The sequence below is a fragment of the Eufriesea mexicana genome, unplaced genomic scaffold, assembly GCF_001483705.2.
Source record: "Eufriesea mexicana isolate 0111107269 unplaced genomic scaffold, ASM148370v2 scaffold5767, whole genome shotgun sequence".
In the NCBI taxonomy this organism is placed as follows: domain Eukaryota; kingdom Metazoa; phylum Arthropoda; class Insecta; order Hymenoptera; family Apidae; genus Eufriesea; species Eufriesea mexicana.
The window spans coordinates 689,807-710,183 of record NW_016913695.1 but is presented as its reverse complement, the minus strand read 5'-3'; the positions used below and the strand labels follow the sequence as shown (position 1 = coordinate 710,183).

The following is a 20,377-nucleotide window of genomic DNA, read 5'->3' as shown; positions in this document are numbered from 1 at the left end:
GATCCTTATGTGAAAAATTTAATGGAAACATCTATATTTGAATTTATTATGTGCAAACATAATAAACATAAGTAATAGATATGTATAATAGTAATAAAACACTACTTACTAAGAATTTTATTTTATACCCAAAAGATTTTAGTAATTTAAGATTTCAGTATGACCAATTTTCCCTAGCTTTGCTTAGAGATTGTTATTTAAATTAAACGGAAAGTTCACGAGAACGAATTTAGAAAGATTTTTTGAAGACGAATTCGGAAGCATTAATAATTTATTTTCTTTACATACAAAATATTGTTTTGATCATTTTAACTTTGTTTTTCATATAAATTTTTATATATGGCTAACATATTTAATTTGTTTGGTGAAAAATCGGAACTTCACAAAGGTAAGTTCAAAAATACATGGAGGTTAATATTTACATTTTATTTTTCTTTTCAATAATTATTATTTTAAATTAGTGTTTTATTTCTTCGATGTATATTTATTAATAATGGAAAAACTCCAGGTCCGATTATAAAACCTTTAGCACAATCAGAAACAACTGCTAACATAAATGGAGCTTCTTTGAAAAGTATTAATCGGTTAAAATCAAAAGGATTATCAATTAGATCTCGCTCTGATTTAAATGTACCTCCTATTATACAGGGCACTCCTAATAAACAACAAGAATTACTAAAGCCAAAATTATTACATTTAAACAATAATGGCAAATTAACATCACCCAAAAAGGACCTTTCATTCAAGGTATAAATTATTTAAAAATTCTGTAAATGAAGTATAATTTCGTTTTAATTTCTTTATAGAAACTAATTGAATCTTCTAATAAAATAAGAGGAACATCACCAAACAGAATACTTAATACAAAAAATATAAGATTACCAGAATCATATGATGAAAGTATTTTTAAAAAACCATTACCTTTAAAAAGTCACATTAAGAAAAACTATCCAAAACCAGAGAGTCTAGCACCATATTGTGATATGCAATCTGAATTTGGTATGATATATTAATTTAAAAACATTTGATTTTAAAAGTAATTTAGAAAATAATTATATTTAAACAATATTTCTACAGATAACATTTATACAAAAGTCATAGAAAATGAATTTAAAGAATTACTTCTAAAAAAGAGAAATGACATAATGCTCTATAAAGATGAAGGATTTGAATCAGGTATTAAACTTAAACTATACATTTTTAATTAAAAAATAAATTTTAGATTATCTATTTTATGTTTGAAACTCTTTGTGTAGATCCAGAATTCATTGAGTTCGAAATACCAAAATTACATATATCATCCAAATTATTTAATGAAAAATGGATACAACATAAAATTCCTGATTTACCAAAATTATCAGATGAAGAAGACAATTTTTAAATATAAGGATGTAATAATTATTTAGCTTAAAATTCTGTTTAAGTTTTTTATTAATCTTTAAATAAGATAACTTTAAAATACAGTATTATGTTATAATACATTATATAATTTATTTTACATAAATATAAGTTATAAAGGATTAATCTAATAAAATATTTTGGTGCATTATGCTTTTTTTATATATAATTAAATTATTTTTTATAACAATTATGCAGCTATGTTATTAAAATGTTTCTATACAAATTTTCATAAAAATACCAATTAAATGTTTTTCAATTGTTAATAATACAAAATGACAACAGATAGATGTTTGACTGTAATAGCTGGTATCTTAGAAGATTATAGTTTTAATTACATATGTTTTATCGCTGATAGTTTATCTACAATATTACCAAATTTTCATTATAAAAGTATTAGTAAAAGTTCTACAAAATGGGAAGTAAGTTAACGTTAATTTATTCACAAACAATTTGTTATTTAAAGCTTTTTTAGACTTGGTTAAAAGAAACTTGTGAACTCTATGGATGGACTCACTCCAAATCTCCATTAGTATGGAGGGAAATTGGACTTAGTCGAACTCACGTAAATTATATTGGGGGTAATTACCAATTTTGGGAATTGTTGCATAAATACTATAATATTACATCATATTTGAATAATGAAGAACTTAATGCATTACAAGCGGACTTATTATTTGTATGGAAACGTTTTAAAAATTTCGTAAATTATAATTTTTTAAATTTAATTTTCGTACCTAAATTTATTAAATTTATTTAATAAAGGCTCACAATGTAAAAAAACAAAAAATCAAGTCTTTACAAATACAAGAAAAATTTCGTCGAATAATGATAATAGGAGCAGGGAGGTCAATGTGTCTAGACCTAGTTCCCCAGTTGTTAATGACAAAAGAACTCTGGACAACTCATGGAATTATTATTAATTTATATGACCAACCAGGATGTTTCTTTAAACTTAGGAGAATTTTTAGAGATGCAGGAACAATAGGTGCTGGTTTAAATACAGTAAATATTATGGAAAATATTCCTGATGGATTAAAAGACTGTGATATATTAATTTATCTTGATAGTTTTGTGCGGTAAATCTATTAATATTGATTATATTCATTACTATTATAAAATATTTGTTAATATTTACATATATACCTTTTAGAGAAGAGTATGAAGGAACAGATAGCTGGCTGAAACGAAATTATAAAATGATAGAAAATTTATCTATGCAAATAAACGAATATGCACCTTCACATATGAAAATAATTTTTTGTTCAATGAGTATTCCATGTTTTTATGCAAATGTCATGCATGAACTTGTAACAAAATTATCAAATACAAACATTGTAGTTGCTAGTGCTCATTATGGTTTAGAACTTATATATACAGTTGTAAATTCTCTGGGCCTTACTCAACAAAATTTTGGTTGTCCACCTGTTTGGGGCTTTTTGGGTTGATATATTAGAAAAGTATAGTATATTCTCAGTATTACCAGTATATATACTAATCAGGTAAATTTAATTATAGGAATCAATCACTTTGTAGACATTCATCATATGATTCAAATGTACAATATGTACCACCCAAATAAAAGAGCTCTTAATTTAAATAAAAATATAGTACTACCATTTGGAGTTCAACATTCAGAATTAAGATGGTTTTTTTATATGGCACATGATAAAAATCCTTATAAAGATCACTTCAAACGTAAGGTATAAATTTTGTTGCTTTCTTCTAGATAACATAAAAAAATACAAATTTCTTTAGGCACTTGTTCGATATCAAGTAGGCAGATCAGAAGATTTCCCAAAATGCAGAGCAATTTGTGATCTTCTGAAATTATGGTACAGCAAGAAAGAAAGCATTGGAGATGAAATTATATCATTGGGAGTTGCATCTAATGGTAATATAAGAGTAGTAAGAACATTGTAAAACAAGAAAATTAACAAATATTTTAATTTACTAGGCTGTTTTGGTATTCCAAAAGGATTAGTATTTTCACAACCAGTATATTTAAAACAATGTGAAGATGGCTCACGAATATGGATCCCTTTCAAAGATTTTCCAATGCCAAACATGCCAATTTCTATATTTCAAAATTTTATAGACACTGCTATTAATATTAAAGAAAAAATAATTAAATTAAGGAATAATTCTAATTTGACAAAGAATTAAATTTTTAATTATTTCTATGATTTATGACTTCATCATTTTACATTCATTGAACAAGTCCGTTTATTTTTAATCAGAAAGTTCATAATTTTATTGTATTATGTAGTATACATAAATAGCTAAATTATTCAAATTTAACATATGTATTCAAGTTAATTGTTATAATATACATATATAATCATTAAAATTGCACGTTCTTTTATAACCGATGCTTCCATCAACCAAGCTTGATAACTGGTGTTTAACATCAGATTAGTTCAAATAAAAAATATTGATGAGTTGCATATCAGTGATTTATAACAAACTATAAATGACGATCAAATACTAAAACTAAACTTAATAAATATGAATATCTTTACAATGTTGTTAATAAATCATAAAAAGAATAGTTTCTTAACATAGATTTATTACCTAGTAAATACAATTGAATAAATTAGGTAAGAAAAGTGACTATTGATCAATTAAAAAAAATTATTGTATTTTTTATCATGACATTTCATGAAAAGTTACGGGAATAATACTTTTTGCCATACTTAATAATGTACTTGAATTTAATGTTACAATTTCCTTGTATACAGAAAATGATATAACAAATTGTTACCAGCTTAAATCTATCATTAACAACTGGTACTCCATACCATTTTATACCTAATCGACAGTTCTTTATACAGGATGTTATGTCACAATGGTAGACAAATGTATAATGCATTTCGTATTATCGTGTAATTGCTTTACCTTTGCTATTCAAATTTTATGGTTTTTAGAAAATGTCCAACACGTTACATCAATGCAGAAGGAATGAAAATGTGTAAAAAAAATTAAAATTCTATTAAAGGATGTAATTTTATATATGCATTGTGGAGAAAACTGTATACTAGAGATTTAAAAATTAAAAGTAAAATATAGATATTAAAATTTTCTGGGGAACTTGAAGAAAATTTCTTTAGAAATTTGTATAACTTTTATATAATTTCTTTTTGTCTATTGCAAATTGATAAAAAATATTGTGCTGTGAATTTTATAATTTTTTCTTTTTTTTTAACTGACGATTTTCGATTCCCATAAACAAAAAATGAGTGTTCTGATTGCACACCATTATAATAGATATATTAAAAACTGCGTTCTGACACAAGAAATCTTTGATAATTTCAAAATTATGCTACAAAATTCATAAACATGACATATGACAAATTTTTTAGGCAGTTTTTGCTCGAATAGCAGCACGCTTCCCAGTAACGGCCTAAAATAAATAATCGTTAATTAAAATAATTCTTAAAGCAATTAATATTTAAATAATTATAAATATTGGAATTAAATATAATTACCTGGAAACCAGATTTTATGCTAGCTACTGAACATCTTGAACCACAAGTTTCACACTGTAAGAAAAATAGTCGAGTATCTTTTTGAAGAATGGTGTCTGGAGAACGACAAGTGTGGCAGGTAACATATTCCTTTATGTATCTCCTAAGAACATTTTCTATTTGTTTCTGTTGGAAACGACCCTTAATGATAAGTTGACTATTTCCATCAACAGAACCACTAGTTCCTAATTCAGCGAGTAAAAAGTCAAGTAAATGTTTTGGTTGCCTATGAAGTGTTTTGCATATCTGCAATTAAAAATCATAAAATAAAAATTAAAAAAAAGAATAATCACTAATTTAATAAATTAAATAAATAAATTTTACTATAAAACTAACCTCTGTAAAATTAGCAAAAGATGTTTTCTTGGTTCCTATACGTACTACTTGAGGAGGACGCATGACAAACTTTTGTTTTTTACCAGCAACCATATCCGGATTCTTTTCTCTCATAATATTAAATACTCTTATCAGTAATTCATCATATGTATAATCTCTATCCGATCCAACCCAACTTGTTTCTTCTATTAAAAAATATAACACTTATCATTTAAGTATTGATAAAGGTAGCCATACAATTAGATAGTAATGTACGGGATCCTGATGCTCGAGACAAGACCGGATCCTGAATATTTTTTGAAATTTTTGATATTTTCAGGAACCTGAGATGCCATCCCTATTTCGGAAAAAATTCCCATTCTGTTCCGACCCAACATTTTCGGGATCCCGCACATCTCTACAATCAAGTGTAGCAACAAAAGATTTAATTATAGTTTTATGTCTGATTTCATTGATTAAATTATATTTTTTCTTTTCCAAATAAAATTTCAGTTAACATGTATTTCTTCTTACTTCTGCAGTTAATCAGTATAATTGGTAATTTGCTTTAGTGATTTCATTAGTGAAATTAGACATACATATAGAAAAAGTATGAAATATTGATTAATTATATAATAGCAGCCACATCCAGCTTTTAAAGAGAACAAAAACATTACTTTAATAAATATAATTAATTCCTTATCACATTATAATTAGAAAAATTGTTCCCATAACTGAATGAAACTACCAAATAATAGTTTGACAGAAAACAAGTTGCAGGCACGATTTCTTGGGCACTTTGTTTCCTGTTATTTATAATGTAAATAGAAATATTCTAATTCAATATGTAATATACCTTAAATTTATCATTTTTACATTGATCATCAATTAAATTGATCAAAGTAATTTTTTATAAAATATAGAAATAACGTTCATATGTTATCTTAGAATGAGATTTATGTAAGTGCAGAAAAGGTATATGATTTGTGATTATTATATGTGAATTATATATATATATATGTATATATATATATATACACATATATATATAGAAAACAGCAAACATATCCCTTACCGTACTCTGCACTTCGCTCAGATTCAGTGCAGCATGTTAACAAATAATGAGTAACATAAACAACTAGTTACTCCAAACTATGATACTCTTGTAATCTATAATATTTACCATTTTCTTTATCTTCAATTTCCTTACGTTCTTCCTCTGCTACTAATTCATCGAGATCTTTTTTTTTCTTTTTCTTCTTTTTAGTTTTCGAGAAATCCATATCTAAATCAAAGGTATCGTCCACAGCAATTTCTTCTGTTTGTTGTTCAACAACATCCTTTTCAAATAATATATAAATACAAATATAATGTTATCATTGCATATGATAATTCCATATACAACTATTTACCTCTTTTTTTGTATCAGGCAATGCTGCATCAAGTTCATCTAAATTAAATGCTTTTTTCTTCTTCTTTTTCTTTCTCCCAAAATTTTCTAAATCTAATGTTTCATCATCTTCAGTTGGTGCAGGCGGGTCTGGCTCTTGATTCTCTTTGTCACCAGTAATTTCCATTACATCTCCAATGTTAGAACCTTCATTAAATGCTGCATCAAGATCAAAAGTGGTTTTCTTCTTTTTCTTTTTCTTTTTCAAAGTAGGATCAAATACCTACAAATATTTTTAATTATTTGTTAAATTTATAAATATTGTGTAAAATTTAATATTTCAATATTTTACATATTATATGTACAAAATATAATAATTTTATTAATAAAGTAAAATACAGATATTAATTTTTCCAAATAAAGATATACTGATGATCATTTTAACATAAAAATTTAATAATAAAATTAGGTAAATATTAAATATATTTTGCAATATTTTAAACATTAAATATTATACTATAATAATTTAGGAAGATTAATAAATATAAAATACTATAATATATTATAGTAAACATCAAATATGTATAGTAACAGAGATAATGGAATATCTGTCAAGAGATATTATACTCATGATAAAGGTACATTCTTTCGAAACTATCCACATGGCTTTGAGGTTGGAATTTATAAAGTAGCGTTACTTTTATTTTATAAATGTTTCATTAGAAAATATTATTTTTATATGGGTTTAAATTTTATTTCTTTATTCATAGACATTAACATAATATCAAAAAATCAAAAAGTATGTCAAGATGTTCATGCTCCCATGCTTTTCCAATGCGACACAGATTCTTTCCTACAAATACTCTTTTAATATTATTACATACCGAGTCTTCCTCAGTCATTTTGAAAATTGCTCTAAATACTTTGGTGTCCTCGATAAACTTATTAATTTGCTTCGTTTTTAAATACAAATCATCATCTTAATCACGCGGATCCCAATCCTATCCTACTACCTATACAGTGCATTCACGTCTTGTTAACGAATATTGCATCAGAAATTTCGACTTTTAAGTGCAAAGTGTAATTCACACCTCCAAATTTTCCACACGAACTAGTAATTCGTTGTGCACTTTGACAAAGCTTTCTATTGGTCAATTTTATAACACTGACCAATGAGGAAAGACTACTTAAGTTACAATTTTATACACAGTACTCGATTTTATACACTTCTAAGTATATTTATGTACTTTTTAAGTTGATATTGTTTTTATCAAAAATTAAATAAAATGATTTAAAAGTTTTTAATATCTTACTATCAGTCCGTATAATTTTTTATGAATTTGAATATAATTTTTATATAAAAAATTAAATAATAGATGAAACAAAATTAATGTTTTTATCAGTAAAAAATATTTCACTTTGTCAGATAATTATTTGAATGAATTTAATCTATCGTTATCTTCTGTACTTCATATATGCATTTAGGTACTCAACAGCATACACACGCATACGCATCATATACAAATCATACATATATAACAAAAGTACAGGTTATAGATTGGATGGTAGCGATCAGTAGTTTCAGTCTATATTGTAATTCGTACAACCATCAGTGATCGTTAGTTTAAGTGTTGTTATAATGAATTTAAAACCAATATCTTCTTTGCAATTAAATTTGCTATGAGTATATGTTAACTTTGATAAAGGGAAAATTTTATTACACAAATATTTATATTGCCGGTAATTCTATAGTAGTATTGAATTGAAAATATACAATATACATTAAATGTTTCGTTTAATTCCGTAATGTTAAAGAAAAGGTTCTGTTGCAACCAGAAATTGACAATAAACAAAATGTCATATCGAGTATCGATTGTCAATGTATTCAAGAAAAATTAATATGATCGATATTAAAAGTTGCAAAAGGAAAGTTCAATGTGAAAGGTTGTTTGTGCCTAAAGGAATATTTAACTCAATTGAGAAAATAATACAAAAAATCTTCTACAAGAAATGAACAGAATAGTGATATTATAGTGAAAATCTTAAAACGTGTTTCGTGCTGTAATTTGTCAACTGCCTAAATAACCAGAAGTACGTATTAAAGTAAATTTTTAACATTTTTCAATGTTTTGTTCATTATTCGACTTTGTTTAAAATACGTGTTTCTTTTTCATGTTATAAATTTCTAAATATTTTGTCAATTATAAATTCATAAAATATCTTAATATATATATATATATGATAATGGATTACAAGGTAATACTGCAATGCGAATTTTATTAGGAAAATAAATTAGTTGTAAGAAATTTAAAGATTTTGATAAATAAAAATGTAGATAAATATACAAATTTATATGCTTCTATAATTGTATTAAAAATTATTAATAGTTGTTTTAGTCAATGAATTAAAATGGTAGCTTGAATTGTTTATAATTTCTGTCCGAATATGCAAACATACTTTGTGGCATATTATAAATATGATTCTCTATATCTATTCAAAAAATGTGTAACACATATACACATGTAGTTAACCTTGAATTGTTTCACAGAACTTTTATTGATCATATTTATCTATGAAATATAATACAAAATCATATAAATAATTGAAAAAGAATAAGATATTTTAGAAAAAATTTGTAAAATTATAATTTACATATTTAAAAACGTTTGATATTGCAGAAAAAGTATGCATGAAGTTTTTTATGATTTAGTTGCAACTTTGTATATACATAATGCAAGTACGAGATCGATAATTTGCGCGCAATAACTAGTAATTTCAAAGTACTTTGTACCCTGTAATGTAAAGATTACCATTGTGATCTTGCATAATGTTGTTTTACTATAAATTTGTTAAACATAAAAACATAAAATTCTTTTCTTATAAAATCATAAAATGATAAATAAAATACTATTGAACTTTTCCAGAATAATTTACGTAACAAAAATTTAAACAATATAGAAATTAATTTGTGCTATATAATTATATACTATGTTGAAAAATATTTGAACATGAAAACAAAGAAAGCAGATTAGATAGAATACTTATCAGAAACTATCAGTGTCCTTATCTTTTCTTATAGTTTTATTGCATCTTATTAAGGACCAATTTTTCTTGAAAATTCACTCAATTGTAGGTCAGAAAAAGAGGCGTATGTTGATCGTAATATATTAAGAATCATAATTTTCACGTATCTGTCATTACTGCATGCGTGACGACAGATAGAATAAACGTTTATTTGCTTTCATATACGCTATTAAGAACGTAGAAAACCAGAAAAGATATTTAGTTTACTTGTTCTCGCATAATTCGAAATACCCATGTGAATTATGATATTCACTATAGTCGCGAACTATAGTTTACTATAGTTCACTAGAATGACACTTAATTGATTTAAATATAGTGAAACTTCGTATAAAAAATTAATACTATGTAATTTCGTTAAAAATAATAGTAGCAGACAAATGAATTTAGTCAGAATTTGTACTGTATTCATAATGAAGAGGAGGCAACAAAACCATTAATATGTGATTCCTTTCTAATTCTGTCGTATGATGTAAGTGCGACTTTATCTAAAAAATTATTAAGCTTATTTACGGTACGGTTCTCATTTACTTTTCCATTGAGTTTATTTTCAAATATATTTTTATTATTTTCAAGTAATTTTGTTATTATTAATGTATTATATTATAATTATTAATGTATTAATATAAATAACAAATTGAAATATAATACGAATCATCTAGTAATAATGTAGTAATAATATCATATATATATATTTTATTGTTATCATAGGGGAAAAAAGTAAAAACCATATTAGTGGTTCAAATTAGCTCAGTTTATTAAGTAATGATCTAGTAATATAATGACTTAAATTTGAGATTAAAAAATTTCAAATTTAAATCCTGAATTGATGCATAAACTTGAACAATTAGATAAATTATTTTTTTTTGTATAAATATTCATAAAATTAAGTAAGCGAATGAATGAGGAAAATATTACTAGAGATTATATGAGAGATTTGTCGATAAAATTACAGAAAGATGACAACGCACAAACAGATTTCTACATCGTGTGAGGATGATCTCAATGTTTTCGGCAATGAGAAAAAAGCGACAGAGGATACAGAGGAAGAAACAGAGATGAAAAGGCCGAAGTGTAGGCTCGACGCGAACGGTCGGCTAAATCTCAAAGATATTCTACTGTCTTTTAATGGACCGGTTAGCCAAGAGCAAGCATGGGCTTTATGTTATCAAACGGCCAAGAGTTTGTCACGTTTATCAGAGAACAATTTTTATGAACTCTCGGAGTTATCGCAGATCGTCCTTCACAAGGATGGTGATGTTTGGCTTGGAGATCTAATCAGTAAGTTGATTTAATCTTTCTTTCAAAGAAAGCTTATTTTCTATCGTGGAATATCTTATCGATGTATTGTTTTATAGTCAATTTGAGTAGGGCGCAATTATTTCATAATTTTGTATTATAATGTGGTATAGTATATAATTGTTTTAAATGTGTAATTTTAGTAAATAATTTTTTTTATAATGTGTATCTTTTCGTTCTATAATATTATTTGTATACTTATATAATATATTCAACAACAGTATGTAAGTATAAAAATTAGTTATGTTAGTGTAACACATTGGAATATGGTATAGTTTACTAGTAGTGGGTAAGTAAATTATTTGGTATACAGTTACAAATGCTTATAATGCGAAATTTTTACGTATAACATAGTTTTTTAAAGTCGATAAATTACGCACGGTATTTGGTTGGCGGTGGCATGACTGGGAACACTCGTTCCATGAGGTTTGTACAGTTGATTAATAATTAAATATGTCTGTGACAAGATTTTTCGATAAGACTAATACTATAACTGGTTGATTATCCAAGAAAAGTTGTTGAACTTTGTATAAAAGCAATTGCTTTACATGCAAGATGAATTTCTCATTATTGTTACAAATTATTCGATAATTTTTGAATTTATTTTTTATTTGTATTTATGCTTTTGTTGCAGAATCGGAGAAACCCCGTGTATCCGAAAAAAAGGTAAGCATTTGATTTGAAGACATATTTTTGACAAAAGTCTTTATATTATTTTATAAAAAAAGATATTTTTTCGTTTGTCCAGGCAATGTTTTCGTTAGGCATGATGATATTTAAAGCGCTCGATTTCGGCCTAGATGAACAAGAAGAAAGGCCTTTATCACCGGATCTAGAAGCCCTTATAACATTGATGACAAGTGCAGATCAAGGTGCAATTAATTTATAAAATATTACATAGAATGAAATAAATAATAAAAGTCATTTAGAAAACTAATGATTTTTATCGTATAGAAATTGAAGGTGAGACGGAAGAACGTCCACAGGAAACGGACGATGAAGGTATTGAGCGGGACTCCAGTGATGCTGATGTAGATGAATTTTTGTCACAAAAAAGTAACGATATGTATGAAGAAAGATCAACGACATATTCCCTAAAAAATGTGATGCAAGTAAGTGTAGCAAACAAATGCCCTTTTCTATATTTTGTACACACACACGCGCGCGCGCGCGCACACACACACACACACACACAAACACACACAGAGTGATATAACAAATTTTTTTACTTTTTAATAATTCCCTTCTTTTTCAAGTATCTACATTTTTTGTATCACTCTGTACATTTTTGCTTCATTCATAAGTAATTATATAAATTTGTGTATATAGTTATGTACCAGGCATATGCAAACTTCCATTGAGTCTGCTGAAGTTCATTATAAGGCAGTAATACGGGCATTTGTAACAGAGGCTCTGGAATTGTCACAATTTTTGGATACAGTAGCAGCTGACAAATTACAAGCTAGTCAAAGAGAAGGTGCTAACAATGATGGCAATAAGCAAAGCTCGATGTCCGTTCAGAACCTTGATACGTTAGATTTCATTGATTGGGTAAGATTTCAATGGACCAATTGTGGAAAATACATGATTCGTGCTATGGGTTTATATAAATAAGATAACACCACTTTCCTATTTTAACAAATTGCGATAGAGTGTTTGAAGATTACAGATACGAATTTCATGTGTTAAAAAACAATCGTTAAAATTACAGTTTAAAAACACTCTATATCAGGTTATTTTATTATAAATCGTTCATATTAAACTGCTTTAATATTTTTTCATGCTGAAAAAGTAGGTAAATTTAGAAAAAAATTAAATAATAAAAATAGTCATTTAAATTGTCGAGTCGTGGAACTGTATACTCCGAGTACGTGCTGTATTTCGTGTAAAATGGAATAACTAACATTGCCATGTCGCATAAAGTCATTTGTCATTTTGCAGAGATAAGATATTTGAGATTTATTGACTTGACTCTCTACCGTTATAGACTGACATTAGGATTTGGAGGGCTATACAAGTATGTCATTGTTAATAATGTTTGCGCATGTGAAAGTGATGTGTTAGACTATAGGCGTAACCAATTATCAAGCATGCAGCATGATTAGTTTCGTAATTATCAGCACTATTTTTAAACATTGATTTCTATAGTCCTATAGAAGAATCATCTCTCACTATATTTTAAAATGCATGCATTCGATTTAATTTCAGTTTAAATCCGTGCGGAATATATTTAATTTTGATTTGTATAATCTATTTGACAAGAAAGCTAAATTTTAAGCGACTTTTTACATAGTTTGTGTAACATAAGTAGTATTTATAGTATTTAATATATTTATCAATACAAGTAATAAATACGTACAAGTAGTGCAATAAGATTTATAAAAGTTGTTCATTTAATGTCCGTCTAATTTATATACATGTTTTTTCTTTTTTACAAATTTGAATTGCAATTTTAAGATCAGAACAATTCAAAGAACTATTTTAATAGGCAAGATTTTGGGTACAAGTTATCCAAGAATTACGGAAAGGCGTGAAATTGAAAAAAGTAGAAGCCAATTTGGGTTCAAAGAACACTGTTCGTGGACGCGGAAGAGGAGCAGAATTTGAATTAACACCGTATGAAATTTTAATGGATGATATTCGGAAAAGGAGATATCATCTAAGGAAAACACCATCACCAACGCCACATTTGCGAAAAGATGCACACGCTGTCATTCTTGAATTTATTCGGAGCAGACCACCTCTTAAAAAGGTAACATTTTATCAGAGAAAATGTTTCATTCAGATTTTATCGATGAAACTTCAATAAAAGAACTGTTTGTAAAAATTGCAGTTTTTGAAAGTTTCAGTAAATATTAGAGACGTAATTTTATGCAGGCATCTGAGAGACAACTGCCACCTCTGCAGAAGGAATGGACTCTTCGGGAATTACTTATGGAAAGCATAAAGAAACCACCAAATTTAAGATCGTCACGCAACAGATACGTTCCTAAGACCGAAAGAATATCCCCACAAAGTGGTAAGTTATATTCCATATTTACATGCACAAAAATAATTTTTTGCATGTCATACTGCTTTATAAAATATATCTTCTTTGTTTGTGTACACCTATTTAATAAATTCATGAAAACTAACGCATTCCGCTCATATTTTGCACACCAATAATTGTGACATTCCATATGCATCAATCTTATTTATTACTGATTTGTGTGGTACCTCAATAAATCTTTCTTCGCTAAATATGTAAAATAAATATATTAAAATTTCGAAATGGTGATATATCTTTTTGGGAATGATGGTTAAATGTATATAAGGACCATAATATGTAAGCTGCACATTTATTTTACTCTCTCCCCTTCATTAATTTTTAAACAGAATTTTTGACTGTATCGTTTGTATTCTTGATAGATTTTATACATAACTAATTTTCGAATTAAATGACTTTCAAATACGTGGAAAAGCATGCATAAAGAGCTATATTTTCATATCGGTTGCATCAATACGGTTGCATCTGAATACCTCGAACTTTATGGATAACCGTATGTATATACAGTCATGCGTTGCACACGTGCGATTGCATTTTTATAAAAATATATTTAACTAAGAGTACACATGCGCAGGAAGTGCGCGCGAGCGCAGTACCTATACAGGGTCACACATCTTTTCACCCTTAATATACTCTTGAGAGTAGAGCTTGGCAATTGCAACGCAGTGCGGCCAGGACAGTGGTATATGTGTCTTAATTTTTTTTCAATAATAATAACAATAACAATAATAATAATAATAATAATAGCAACAATAATGATAATCATTTAATGCTCGTATCCCAAGTTTTTATTATTAAATACCATCTAAATTAACCATTGGCTATTCTGTAGTAATGAAATCAGTTTAAAATTTCTTCCAGTGCAACGAGAAATTTCTTTGAGCAACGAGATACAAAAGTATTGGGGAAAAAATCATTTTCAAGTTTCGTCATTATATACCGAGGATGGTACGCGTTATGACTAATTTTTTATCGAAATGGAAGAGGGTCGATTCGTATGAATCATGATTCGCGACGGTAGGTCGTCTTAAAGTATCGCAAGCCCCGGACTGCTCGCGATCAATAACCGAAAGCGCGCAAAGGGCGAAAGCTGACGTCGCCTGAAACGTCATCGCGTAACGCGCCCGCTAAACCTCCAGTTGATTTCTCGCGTGTTACATTCTCGTTTCGTTGCTTTCGTTCATTAGCCTCACGTTTATTCGTATTTCTTTGTTTTCTCTTCTGTCGTGCGCGTTTTGGGGGTAGCTGCAGCTGAAGCGTGAAATTCAATCGGGTTGCGTTTAAACGTGTACGCATAAGTCAAGTGCACCGAAAGGAGGATAGGCACACTAACGAGCACGTGTGCTTAATGTACAGTCCCTACCATCGGATCTGCAAACATCACGGTGGGCCAAGGATTCGAGAGGATGGAAAAAATGAACAGATGAACGTGGAGAACAGCTTGGACGCTGGTAATCGAACATTTCTGATTGTTTTTCAACGAAGAGGAACAATGGATTAGTCACTTTAATCGGAACGTATAAAGTTGATAAACGTCTTGATTCGCAGGCTGTGAGATCGTCGAATCGACCAGAAAGATTGTAAAAGGATCAACAGAACTAGTGACTTCCGGTTGGACGTCGTGGTCGTCGCAAGTAGAGTTATTGTAAAGAATTATGTTGACACAGAGTATGTTCGGTTTAAGAATGAATAAGCGCTTGATTACTAAACTGATAGTTTGTATAAATAGCTTAAAATCATTAATTACTTGCAAGTAATGAATACTTTCATAAAGTACGGAAAATAATTGTTGATGGCGAAACGTTAATAACTAATTGTATGATTATCTCTGTATCACGCATCAGAAAAATTGAAATGACGAAAGTTAAATCGGACATACTGCATATACTAGCAGAAGAGAAAAGAGTAAATATCGAAAAGAGGAATAATGTTACCGACCGTAGGCGGTGAGTCCCGCATGATAGTCCTGGGTGAAGTTCCACCGTCACAACCAGAGCAGGAACATGAACCCGCGCAGGATGTGGCGGCACAGTGGTTGCAGGCAGAGAATCAGGCCAATGCAGTCTCGACTACAGTTGGCTCCGTTACGACCAACGCACCGACTACCGCGAGTCGGAACAGATCAAACGTACCACCGGTACCGCAACCGAGGCAAAGAATCAGCAAGCCGGATATTAGGGTACCGGGAAACAGGAATCGTAAGTCGCGTAGAAGGCGCATTACGGTCGCAGGTAATCATACCATTCATCTTTTTTTGGCCGACACAAAGGATAACGTGTAGAAATGTATTTGGGGCCACAAATATTATAATCTGATTATATTACGAATAATGCAACAATTATTTTCTTAAAATAGTTTTCCGAATTATTACCCTGATTATATCGTGTATAATAATGATCTGAAATATAGTAGTTAAATTTTATAATAAATACTGATTTCACTTTTATTAAATTATAGGAGCATTACTTATTTATGATATTGAAAAATTTACAAGAGTTTTTTTTATAAACTTTTTTATGTAATTTTAATGATTGTATTTGATCTTATGCGTCCTCTCAGGAAGCAGTTATGTATGTATTTAGGATTTACTGAGGTACCACAACTTTGTGAATATTTGACCTTTCTTGTAAAATTTCACATTCACGTGTCATGTCCATTGGTCATCAACATATACGTCCCTGTGCTTTCACAGCATTAATGATTAATATATATTGTGAGTCTGTTTCTATGAATAATATTTTTTAGATCATATCCAAAGTATCACTGATGTGAAGGATAATGAACCACCTATAATACCGAAACCTCCTCGGAGGGATTTAGACAGCATTAATTCTACAACAAGTAGAAGAAAAGTAATACCCGTAGATTTTGATTTGAAGGTAGATTATTATAATTGTTATATCTTGTTACATTTAACTTTTTGTATCTAAATTAATGTATATTTTAATCAATAGCTCGACGCGGAAGATGAAGAGGATGACGAAGATTACAACGATGAATTTGCAGTAACAAGGTTTGAAGAAGAGGATGAAGCATCAAACTACTGGCAGTTGAAAGAGGATTACACATTCATAAACAGTGGTAATGCAAGGAGTAGACATAAAGTTCAAAGGGATGACGACGAAGCAGGTTCTGCAAATCCTTGGCGAAGAACTGGTGGACTGCGTTTGACGAGAAATGAGTATCACCGATTTTGTGATACACAACTTGAATGTAATTATTAAATTATTTCAGAAGTATTTTGTTGACATTGGAAAATATATTTTCAAAATTTATTCTTTTCAGCTTATGATCTTGCAACACAGTGTCCATCTAGAAGAGCATCTGCTCGAAAACACGCAGCGAGGCGTAGTATAGCTCTTACAGCATTAACTGGTACTACTTCTCTTCCTCATTCGAGGCCACAGAGTCGTCAATATACAGGTGCAACTGAATCGTCGTTGAGTCAAGGTCCGAGTCCTAATGTCAGCGTAAATCCTAGTCCAAGTTTGAGTCCTCAACCAAGAGCAAGGCAACCGCGACGTTCGCAAATTATCGCCGAAGGTACGAAAGATAATGAAGATCAAAGTGAAGACTGGCAAGATGATAAAGGACAGGTATTATATCATAGAAATCAGTTTATTGTTAAAAATTTATAAAAACGAAAGAAACGAGTGTTTATATAAAATACTTCTAGAATTTTAAATCGTTTAATAACAAGAAAATATTTTTTCCCATAGAAACCTACATTAGGTGATATGTTCCTGGATGAAAGACTTTCTCTAACCTTAGAAGAGATTGTGCATATTCGTAGTGTTCTAACTAAAGCAGAATTGGAATCTCTGCCTGTAGAAGGGCGCGTAAAGGAAGATGTAGAAAAAAGACGCGTTTGTTTTCTTTGTTTAAAAACGAGGTTTGGATTGTTAGGACCTTGGGGGCAACGTTGTCGTCTATGCGAAAGGACTGTATGTGTAAAATGTTACTCCAAAGTAAGAAATTTTTGTTAATTTACTCGTACTTGTTTTCTGTATCTTTCTATTGAAATACTATTCGTATTTTAGATGCGAATTCCAACAGAACATTTTGCCCATGTTCCGGTAGTTTTACTATCTCCTGGTCTTCTTCTATCTCCATCATCCTCAGAACCAGATACTAGCAAAAGTTCGTGGCTGAGAGGCAACGGAGCAGCTGGATCTGCACCGGCATCACCCGCCTCTAGACGTAAGGATTCGTCGTTGAAAAGCGTAACGCCTTCATCCACGCCTACTACAACACCTGTTTTGATACTTACACCGACTTCCACACCGCCTTCTCATGTTCGTCGTGAAACAGAGAATCAAGAAAAAAGGTTCTCTTCATTTAATTATTATATTACTAATTTTATTTACTATTTATTCTGTAAAAATCTTTATTCTTTATATAGCAAGAGCTAGAAATAACTTTCATTGATAATTTTTTAGTTTCTATAACAAAATATAATTACAGGAGTTATAAAGGCAGTGGCAGTCCAGCTAATGTGCCATCACCGAAGGCATTCTCCAGTTTCACTAATCAAAGCTCGGAACAACGATTGGCCGCGGAAAGATTGCGTGGTGTTTCAATGGTAGTCTGTCATGATTGTCGTATTATGGTGATACAGATAATTAAGAGTTCAAGAACAACACGGGCTACAATACGTAATAATGTCATTTCACGACTTACTTTAAACCTTTCGCCAGCCTACGTTTGAATCCCCCCCCCAAAAAAGAAAGAAAAGTTCCATGCACGAGATTTTTGTTGGATAAAATGGTGCATCTCGTTTTCAATTCTACTAATGAGTAACATACTAATTATGCTAATAAGTGAGGCACGTAGATTAGATTTCTCTTCTTCGTCCGGTGTCTTGTGCTCCTTGTGCCATTACTCTCTTATGAATAATTGTGAGTATCTTTGAAAGAACGTACGTATTATACAAGATTAATTGTTGGTTCTGAAATCGAATATATGACAGTAACAAGGATTACATTATAATCTTTATTTAATTTTTTTCTGAAACTGAGTTCTTTCTAAATAAGTTTGTTAATATTTTCTATGCAACTTATATATAGAATAATATCTGTTTTAAAAAAATACTTCTAACATGATTAGAAATTTCATTTACAAATTTTTCTATGTACAAGAAAAGTTAGGCCTATAATATATTTTAGGGTGGATAATGGAATTTGAAGGAAGAATTTAGTACGAAATTGGCACACAGTGGCATTTAATATAGTCTACGTACCTACATTCAGGCTTACATCTAAGTAGATTGTTAATGCATGCAAATTTGAAAATGATATGATTAGAGCCAAGTATTTAATTACAATGGCTAAGGTTTCATTTGGTTCTCAACGACGGTGAACTATTTTCGCTTCCCATTTCAATAATTATTACTAATAATAACTGTACTAATAAAAAATAACAAGCTATCATGCTATTGCATTGTCAGTGCGCACTATGTGTATTCTCAGTTCATACAAACTGAGAATTCTTGTTTGACCCGATAAGTTATCTCGGGATTTTGAAAATGTGTACATATATGTTCCTTTGCTCCCATATTGTTGTGAATACTAAATCTAAAAATAATATTGCATTTAGCGTAAAATTTAGTTGAAGAAAAAAAATTATAAATGAAAATCAACAAAGAAAAAGTAAAAATGTTGAGACATTAAATGTAATCTACATATATGTGGCAAAATATTGTTTTTGCGCAATAGCGTGTTATTATACATTTTAATTCATTATACTGTGCGATAGTTTCAATTATGTAACTACTAATTCGAATCACCAAAAAATTCTGATTTTCTTCGATTGTATAGTTTGCTAACATATTCATGTAACATAGCTTTTGCGCAATTTTAGATTTCATATTCTATATAACAATGATAATTGTGTTCGAAATTACTAATATCCATACCTTTGTTAATGATCTAATTAAGGCGAGAGGTACGCATACATAAGCACACACATATTATAAACTAGCGAGAAAATCAAATACTCTGATAACCCCAAAGGAAAAGAATGTTATTTTTTTGCGTCCGCGTGACATCAGTTTATTTTAAGAGAATATATTTAATTTTTAAAGCGAGTCAAAGTCGGATGCACAATTGTACTATAAGTCCGTTTTAATGCAATTCATTAATTGAAATCCTTTTGTATGTTTGTGATACTAATTTATTATTTAATTTATTGTTTTCTATGTCTACTATTTATTATATTTATTTAATTCTGCGGATTAATTAGTAGACGTGTTTCTTTATAATTGTACATATAATTATATACATATATGTTATGCAATTTATATGAACATGTAGTGCAATTTTC

At 29.1% G+C, this 20,377-nt stretch overlaps 4 protein-coding genes across 6 annotated transcripts; 3 read left to right on the top strand and 1 right to left on the bottom strand.

The window, feature by feature from the left end:
* Positions 1 to 322: 322 nt before the first annotated feature.
* LOC108552182 (uncharacterized) lies at positions 323 to 1,381 on the top strand. The gene is made up of 5 exons (XM_017906598.1): positions 323 to 388; positions 509 to 747; positions 807 to 999; positions 1,078 to 1,176; positions 1,257 to 1,381. The coding sequence occupies exons 1-5, from the start codon at positions 340 to 342 to the stop codon at positions 1,379 to 1,381; spliced, it is 705 nt and encodes a 234-aa protein (XP_017762087.1). The 5' UTR covers positions 323 to 339.
* Positions 1,382 to 1,673: 292 nt separating this feature from the next.
* LOC108552181 (putative malate dehydrogenase 1B) lies at positions 1,674 to 3,552 on the top strand (the record flags this gene model as incomplete). Its single annotated transcript, XM_017906597.1, has 6 exons — positions 1,674 to 1,820; positions 2,164 to 2,477; positions 2,552 to 2,841; positions 2,917 to 3,101; positions 3,157 to 3,292; positions 3,356 to 3,552. Coding segments are annotated over exons 1-6 (1,269 nt in total), but the record flags the coding sequence as incomplete, so codon positions are not given.
* Positions 3,553 to 4,076: 524 nt separating this feature from the next.
* eIF2beta (eukaryotic translation initiation factor 2 subunit beta) lies at positions 4,077 to 7,653 on the bottom strand. The gene is made up of 6 exons (XM_017906615.1): positions 7,515 to 7,653; positions 6,653 to 6,913; positions 6,424 to 6,580; positions 5,262 to 5,446; positions 4,887 to 5,171; positions 4,077 to 4,801 (listed from the first exon to the last, which is right to left on the bottom strand). The coding sequence occupies exons 1-6, from the start codon at positions 7,530 to 7,532 to the stop codon at positions 4,757 to 4,759; spliced, it is 951 nt and encodes a 316-aa protein (XP_017762104.1). The 5' UTR covers positions 7,533 to 7,653; the 3' UTR covers positions 4,077 to 4,756.
* Positions 7,654 to 8,599: 946 nt separating this feature from the next.
* spir (spire type actin nucleation factor) lies at positions 8,600 to 18,923 on the top strand. 3 transcript variants are annotated; one of them, XM_017906716.1, is made up of 15 exons: positions 8,600 to 8,721; positions 10,667 to 10,992; positions 11,645 to 11,676; positions 11,759 to 11,882; positions 11,965 to 12,122; positions 12,340 to 12,561; positions 12,998 to 13,027; positions 13,499 to 13,762; positions 13,888 to 14,029; positions 16,802 to 16,935; positions 17,011 to 17,269; positions 17,342 to 17,652; positions 17,776 to 18,024; positions 18,097 to 18,383; positions 18,521 to 18,923. In XM_017906716.1, exons 2-15 carry the CDS (start codon positions 10,671 to 10,673, stop codon positions 18,762 to 18,764), a joined length of 2,778 nt encoding a protein of 925 aa, XP_017762205.1. In that variant the 5' UTR covers positions 8,600 to 8,721; positions 10,667 to 10,670; the 3' UTR covers positions 18,765 to 18,923. The 3 variants fall into 3 exon arrangements, with proteins under 3 accessions (XP_017762205.1, XP_017762206.1, XP_017762207.1); XM_017906717.1 differs by lacking the exon at positions 12,998 to 13,027; XM_017906718.1 differs by lacking the exons at positions 8,600 to 8,721; positions 10,667 to 10,992 and adding an exon at positions 11,310 to 11,436.
* The last annotated feature ends 1,454 nt before the right edge of the window (positions 18,924 to 20,377 follow it).

Excerpts from the sequence above, each read along its gene's own strand:
- eIF2beta (XM_017906615.1), bottom strand. Across the intron at positions 5,172-5,261 it reads CTTTTGCTAATTTTACAGAG|ATATGCAAAACACTTCATAG; the intron begins GTTAGTTTTATA and ends TTTTAATTGCAG. Across the intron at positions 4,802-4,886 it reads GCATAAAATCTGGTTTCCAG|GCCGTTACTGGGAAGCGTGC; the intron begins GTAATTATATTT and ends TATTTATTTTAG.
- spir (XM_017906716.1), top strand. The coding sequence starts at position 10,671 with ATGACAACGCACAAACAGATTTCTACATCGTGTGAGGATGATCTCAAT. Across the intron at positions 11,883-11,964 it reads GATGACAAGTGCAGATCAAG|AAATTGAAGGTGAGACGGAA; the intron begins GTGCAATTAATT and ends TTTATCGTATAG. Across the intron at positions 13,028-13,498 it reads GGATTTGGAGGGCTATACAA|GCAAGATTTTGGGTACAAGT; the intron begins GTATGTCATTGT and ends CTATTTTAATAG.
- LOC108552182 (XM_017906598.1), top strand. The coding sequence starts at position 340 with ATGGCTAACATATTTAATTTGTTTGGTGAAAAATCGGAACTTCACAAA. Across the intron at positions 389-508 it reads AAAATCGGAACTTCACAAAG|GTCCGATTATAAAACCTTTA; the intron begins GTAAGTTCAAAA and ends GAAAAACTCCAG. Across the intron at positions 748-806 it reads AAAAGGACCTTTCATTCAAG|AAACTAATTGAATCTTCTAA; the intron begins GTATAAATTATT and ends ATTTCTTTATAG.